The sequence below is a fragment of the Alligator sinensis genome, unplaced genomic scaffold, assembly GCF_000455745.1.
Source record: "Alligator sinensis unplaced genomic scaffold, ASM45574v1 scaffold973_1, whole genome shotgun sequence".
Classification (NCBI taxonomy): domain Eukaryota; kingdom Metazoa; phylum Chordata; order Crocodylia; family Alligatoridae; genus Alligator; species Alligator sinensis.
Window position 1 is genome coordinate 87,840 of NW_005842622.1, and position 7,300 is coordinate 95,139.

General features: G+C 43.8%; 1 protein-coding gene across 1 annotated transcript in view; it reads right to left on the minus strand.

Moving 5' to 3' along the window:
* LOC102382011 (fatty acid desaturase 1-like) overlaps window positions 1-7,300 on the minus strand; it is an 18,152-nt gene that overhangs the window by 2,289 nt on the left and 8,563 nt on the right. Inside the window, exons 5-11 of the mRNA XM_014524524.2 lie at window positions 6,543-6,671; window positions 5,336-5,393; window positions 4,792-4,868; window positions 3,958-4,055; window positions 3,421-3,517; window positions 218-297; window positions 1-2 (exon numbers count right to left, since the gene is read on the minus strand). The exon at window positions 1-2 is cut by the window's left edge and continues 124 nt beyond it. Of these exons, the coding sequence (XP_014380010.2) occupies window positions 1-2; window positions 218-297; window positions 3,421-3,517; window positions 3,958-4,055; window positions 4,792-4,868; window positions 5,336-5,393; window positions 6,543-6,671 (541 nt within the window). The remainder of the gene's footprint in view (window positions 3-217; window positions 298-3,420; window positions 3,518-3,957; window positions 4,056-4,791; window positions 4,869-5,335; window positions 5,394-6,542; window positions 6,672-7,300) is intronic.

Consider the following 7,300-nt stretch of genomic DNA (forward strand, 5'->3'; position numbering starts at 1 on the left):
GAAAAGGCTGTGATGAAAGAGAGAATGACAGGTCACATAGGATTTTGTTCCCTCCTTCCTCCTTGTCCCATATGGATCCCTTCTCTCTTCATGTTACCAAACTGATTGGTACCTGTATGACTCTAGTACCTCATATGAAACCTATAAGGCCTTCCACATACTTATACTCAGAAGGATCCCTTTATATGCTCACTCTTCTCCCCATACTCATACTCACTGGTGCTCGATTTGGAAGTTCAGGTGCCCAGTGAACCAGTCATTGAACAAGGACTGGTGGACATTACATGTTGCCTGGACCTGAAAGAGAAAAATGGACAGAAATATATGTTCCATTTTTATAAATGTGCAAAAAATATTTTTTTCCTCATTTTTGTCTAAACCATTACTTTGGGTTGAGAATCATGGGCATCATTTACCTAAAGAATGGAATGAGGTCTGAATGTGACTAGTATGACCCACAGGCCACATATGACATATGACCCACAGGCCACATCTGGCCCCTGGAAGCCCATTGCCTGGCCTCCAGTGTTGGCCCTACATTTGAACTGATTCACCTGAGGCCAAGGCCCAGGATGATTCCACACACAGTGCCCATTCCACCAGTCCAGGAGGAGCACCATGAAGTGTGCCTACTCCAGATGGTTTGGGACCCACAATGCATGTGGTGTACATAGGCACTGCATGCAGTGCAGGTCCAAGACTGTCTAGAGGAGGCACCATTTGCAGCACATTCCCAGACCAGCTACTCGGTGCACTGTATACAGTGCAGATCACAGAGAAGCTAGAATGTGAACCATGTGTAGTTCAGTCTGGCAAGAGCAAGTGCTGCCTGTAGTGTGCACACTCCAGCTGCTCCAAATGCACCTGCCTGGGCTGGGCTGCACCATCAGCAGGATCCATTCCAACTGTTCTGGGATCTGTACTGCATTTGGCATCCCACTTTGGCTGCTCTGGAACACATGTTGCATCTGCGGTCCATGGGCCCATTGGCCCAATTCAATTGGACTGGCCCCATGTCACTCATCTGGTCCACGGGGCCAGATAAGTGTGACATCCCTCCTCTAGTCTAACCCCGTCCTGGAGACAGGATGATCACTATACAAACCATCCCTTATACCAACATACCTTACACTGTTTTTCTAACCTATTTCTAAGGGCCTTTTTACACATTACACTGAGAGTGCACACATGTTGATCAGTGTTAGTGCTAGCTCAAGTTTGGAGCAGTCACATGTTTAGGACAGCAGGGGTCTGAAGTACTGAAAAGTAACAATCTTCCCCTCCTGTTCTGGACTTCCCCACTTCCCTCTGCCCTCTGGACCTCCCCACTTCTTCCGCCCTCAGGGATTCCAACTGCCTTTTGGGGCTGAGCCTGGCCTAGAGAGTGGCAGCAGCAGTGGCCAGGCAGGCAGCTTAACCCTTCCCTGCCTATTCCCCCAGGACAGACGGTACAGGCAGACATAAGTAAGCAAGGATCTGGCATATGGAGCACTGGGGAGGTCATGAGGGATGCAATAGATCTAATCCAGGCCAGCAGAGGAAGTGGGGTGGGTTGGGTGTTTGTGTCCACATGTAGCTTAGAGTGGCTACATGTTAGTGCAACATGAGCTGGGTATCACAATCAGAGATCAAACTAGGCTGGAGTTGCATAACTTTAAGCTGGTTAAAACTAGTGCTCAGAAATAGTTTCAGGTGTTAATGTGTGGACAATCCAGGGGTTAAGAGCCACCTAAAATGAATGTATAACAAAGCCCTAAAACTACACAGTCAACCTCGTCACACGTATACTAGGCATATTGACCAAAATCACCCTTGTCTGCCACAGGTAAAGCTGGGGGATGAGGGCTCCACTGCTGCAAGCATTGCTAAAACGCGCTTGAGAGATCCAAGGAAAAGTGCCATGCCTACCACTATAAAGGAAGACAAAAATCCCAACAGTCCATGCCAGTTTGACCCTGGGGTAAAATTCCTTCCTGATTGCAAATGTGGCAACCTATCTGTGTTCAGAGAGAGGCCCTCTGACTAGGAACCTCTGGGTTTTAGTTCCAGCAGAAGCATGGCATCACCTCATCAAAATCCCCAGCCTTGTCTGCAACCAGCACCCAATGTTTCTGAGGAACGTGAAAGAAACCAACCCTAACACCTGTGGCAACAAGAGTGGGAAAAGTTCCTTCCCAGCCCCATGCTGGTACAAAAAAACCCCAGAACTATGGGAACAAATAAACTCTCTCTGTTCTGCTTTGAAACCTGGGGACAGCAAGCATAACTGCATATTATACCCTCTAACTTGACAAACAAAACTCCACTTTCTGTATCCCATCCTTAAACTTATCCCAGATATTTAAATCATCTTTCATAACTAAAAGAGTTGTAAAGCTCTGCTTCATTCTCTTGCTGCTGAACATGGTCTCTCCAATATTCACCTGTGCTAGGCTATAAAACTCTTCTCATCATCTCCCAGCAGTCTATGGGGAGGAAGGAGGGAGGCTCTTCGGCCTCCAATTATCGCTTTTTACAGAGACCTCCAAGCATAACTAACTCTTAGATCATCCCTAGCCAATGTTTATCCAACCTCTTCTTGAAAAATAAAAATGATGGGATTTCCACCGTTTCCCTATGCAGTTTATTCCATGGCCCCACTGTTCTAATGGTGAAGAAGTATTTCCTGATATCTAAGCTAAACCTACATTGCTGCAACTTCACATCACTGATGCACAAAATTATTGATTCATCTGCAATTAGCAGAATAGCTTTTCTCTTGAGCTCCATAGAGACCTGTGCCTAATCTTCCCTAAAAAGACTCTCTTCATATCTGCCATTTGAATGGATAGGATAAAAGCATATTGAGGAATGACAAACATTTCTTTCTGGATTCTTTCAACTCTTAGAGTGGGAGCAAAAGTAACTGGGCTTGTCTATACATAGTATAACTATATCCCCTAGTATAAATATATTTCCCTAGAAACAAATGTAATTAAAGAAGTAGACTGCCCTAGTGTGGATATAATTATACCTGTTTAAGCATATTATATTGTCTCTCAAAACTATTTTATCAAAATATTCCATTATAGATCTATCTCGTCCTTCTCCTTAATTGGGACAATTGCAAGATTGATTATAACTTCAAGGGCTATATTTAATATAAGTCAAAGAAAAAACCTGAGGACATTTTGCATGGAACTTTTGATCAGTGAAAAATAAGAAACAGAAAGAAATCTGATTTTTTTTTCCCAAAAGGGGATCTTTTTCCATGCAGTTCTTCAAAAACTTTTTCTCAGGACTCTAAGTGCCATTTATAACTTTCCATCTGTGTCACAAGAAGAAATCCTCAAACCAACTTAGGGTTACAACCCCTAGAACAGGAGTCCATCACCTTCACAACTGCAGACTCCAAGCTTCCAGCAGTGGACAAGATCTTACCTGGGTAGATACCCAGTCCATGTTCTGATCATAATCAATGTGCATTGGGATGTGGTTCATTTGGGAAATCCAGATAAACCAGGTGCTCTCTAGGTACCTAGGCATAAAAAATATACATAGACATGAATGCAGTCATCGTCCACACTTCATTTTAGAGAGACCCATTCTGTTACCTGGGAAAACTAGTGATTTTCCTGTAGGAGATCTTAAAGACTAAATTGGTAATGCCCTGGTAAAAAGTCTCCCACCCAAACTCACAAGAAAATCTATACTGACTATGAAATAGCATTCTTCTGTACTTCTGTGTTTTCTACCCCAGCAGTTCTGCATACCCAGTATTTTAGCAGCATTGCACTGTTTTAGCTGAGGATCTCACAGAGCTTCCCATAATAATACCCAGCTTTTCCCTGCTTGAGTATGGTTACTCAAGAATTGGCAATATAACAGTATTTTTATATTATTCCCGCAAGTGCTGAATCTCCAAATACTGACAAAATGGATAAGGGCCAGGGAGACAGTGAGCCCAGTGAATATTACCTGGAGAACCAGTAGTATGCCATGAAGGTCTTGAATCCCATTAGGGGCACGTACATGAGACAGACTCGAATGTTATAAGTCACCATCAAGAACAGCTCCTGTCATACATTTGGAACAAATGTCTCTCACACAGGCCACCTTATAGTACTACACTCCCCTACCTCTATATGCACCAGCCAACATGAAGCCCCCCCGCAAAATCATAGAGCTATAAAATTATAGCCAAGGAGGGCTGGAAAGAACCAACATGAAGTTCACTTGTAGCTCAGAAATGTCATGCATAGTTCATGCTTGTTTCCCTGTACCAGTAGGATCCATGCCAAAGAAAATATATTTGTAATTTTCAGTCATCCTGCAAATAGTAGGAATCCACCACTATTCACTTGGCTGAGGGGACAAATACCCAAAGACTAAAACACATAAGAACTGCCATTTACTGGGCTGACCCATAGGTCCATCAGACCCAGTACCCTGCCTCACATAGTTGTACAGAGCAGCTACTGAAGAGGCAGGTGAACAGGGCATGGCCAGAATTTTCCAATCTTTGCTCCTCTCAAATTGTAGTTTCCATCATTCACAGATTTAGGACACTCTGGTCCAAAAGCTGCACTTCTATCTACCATATTCAATACCTACTGGGGGATATTTCCTCCAAGAATTGGTCCAATCACATTTTGAACTGGGTTAAACTGGATGAAGATCCTGAGATAACTGTGCAAATGAATACTGAATGTATTCCTAATTGGTTCTTTGATGACAGAATTAGTGCACTGGGGATGAGGAAAACTGTGATTATTTTTGCAAAGGTTTCTGGGTAATGCTGATAATACTTACAAACCATTTTTTGTGCTTGATTGCAAAGTAGATTACAGTAAACTGGAAAAAGGGAATTAGTACAAGTGGAGCCAAAACTGAGGAAAACAAATTAACAATGTCAGTGGATCACAACCTGTGCAAAAATCTAGAAAAATAAAACGATGAGATTGTTTTGATGTGGGATTTTCAGTGTGGTATAAAGACAAGAGTGATTTCATGTCTTTGTTCCAAGTTTCTGTATTATTTATCTTACTCCATGCCTTTTCCAATCTCAACCCTCTTTCTTTCCTCAACTGCTCTTCTTTCCCTGTATATCCCTCCCTCTTATGCCAGCTGCACTTTGGCTGTTACCATAAGAATCACTTTCAACAGACACACACCAACTGACAATCCTGACCCTTGGTGGCTAGTTTCCTGAACACCAGGATCCTCCACCAGACTGCAACATAAAGCAGAATATCCTTTCTCTGTCCTTTAAGGGATACAGTGACAGGGATGGGAAACTGTAGTTACTGTTGAGTGAGAGCCCCATGGCAATGACAGGAAGCTTGGAGATACTCACAGGGAAAATACTTGTGTTGATGATTGTAAGGCATGAATTTTTTCTTCTTTTTCCCCAGCTACAAAAGGAAAGGAAGACATAACAGGTGAGCTAAACTACTAAAAAGCTTTATAAGGAATTTTCCAACCCTATCTGACAAATACCAGAAATCAACCTCTGGGCAGTTTCTTCTCTTGAATTTGTCCTGAGAGACGTGATTTTCTTAAAATACAAAAAAGGAAATAATTAGGAGGGAGGAGATATGAATTTGATTTCATCCCCTGTGCCTCTGTATACATATGAAGAGGTCGCATAAAAGCAATTGAGTTTGAAGAGCCCAAACACCTCAAAAAGCAGGAGGTGACAGGCACATTACATTTTCATATTTGTATCTAAATTTATTGCTTAATTGTTCTGTTGAAGGAAAGTATTCTAAATTATTCTAAATTTAGCTAATACTGTTCTGTCTGCTGGAGCCTGATAGTACAGAAAAACAGGCAATGTCTGTTTCATTCAACCAAACGGATTGGATATGGTAGGACGCATCTTGCAACAATTAATCTGCTTCATTTGGTGACATCTATTTATACACTAAGTATGTTTCTATTCCACCCTGCTTGAATTCCCAGGAAATTGTAAGTACACAAAGGGTCCTTCTTACTTTTTTTACTGCTTTTTATGACTAAGTCTTAAGGGTTAGATGATGGTTAATAGATGCAAAATGGATGCTGAGGACTTGAACAGAGTGGAACAGTGTAACATATCCCCATCCCAGGGCTATGTGGGTCCTATGCCCAACAATCAGCTGATGGTTGAAATTAGCTTTGGACAGCCCTGGGTCTCCCAGCCTGGAACCATTCCACATCTCCAACTGGCCTGGGACTGCCCCAGGGCTGGTGATGATGATCAACTGATTGGCAGCACCAACCCCCAGGGAAACCCTAAGTCTCCAGCTGGGTGGAGGGAATCAGAGGCTCTCAGTGGAGGAAATAAAAGGGTTTCCCCTGCCAAAACTTTAAATCCTGTTCCTGGCACCTTGCATGTGTGGCATGGCAGGGCATGTGAATGTTGAGATCAGGGATCAGGGATCAGATCCCATCCCACGATAAATTTAACATATGCCAGCAGCACTTCCCTGGCTTTGGAATCCTCCAAGCCTCACACATATTTTTATTAAAATACATCTTTTTATTAGCCTGAGTTGCTTCCAAACATGCCCAACACTCACCTCCATGGAGAGTATCTTCCCAAAGCTGAATAAGACAGGGTGCATATTGAGATCAGGATCTTTGCAAAAGCAGTTGGGTTTGGCATGGTGTTGATTGTGCAGGTGATTCCACCAGCTGGGTGGCCCCCCCTGTGGAAAGTTCAAAGGCCAAAGAAATTGAAGTACCATGTTATCAAGACACATTTCATCACTTATCTATTTGTCCAAGAGATGTGATGCATTCTCCACCTTGCTATATTTAGAGCACACATCCTCACAAAAAATTATATCTGACTCTAGAATACAGTTGTGCAATAATTTGGGGCCATGGGCCACATAAGAAATTGTGTTGAGGCGCTGTGGGCTGGTTCAGCATCCTGCCTAACCACAACAACTCACCAATACTCCCCATGTGAGATGGGGATGTAGGTGGGTTGGAAATGAAGTTCAGGAGCAGGAGGATGCAGGGCAAGGCCGGGATCATGAGGTGAAGTCACAAAATGTGACAGCATGGTGCTGGGGGCCAGGGCCCAGGGCTTGGGGCAGAGCCATGATCTGCTGTCTGCATACTACTGTATGCACAGGGGCATGCAGGGAACTGTGTCTCTACCCTGGTGCAGCCTCACCACCTCAAGATCCTGGGGTCCCATGGAGACTAGCTGGGAGCCAAGAAGGCAGGGAGCTCCAATCACATCTGCCCAGCAGAGTGCCCTGTCCATGTGGCTCCTGGCCAGTCTCCATGGTGCTGGGGCAGTGGGGCTGGGTCCAGTGGCAGGGGG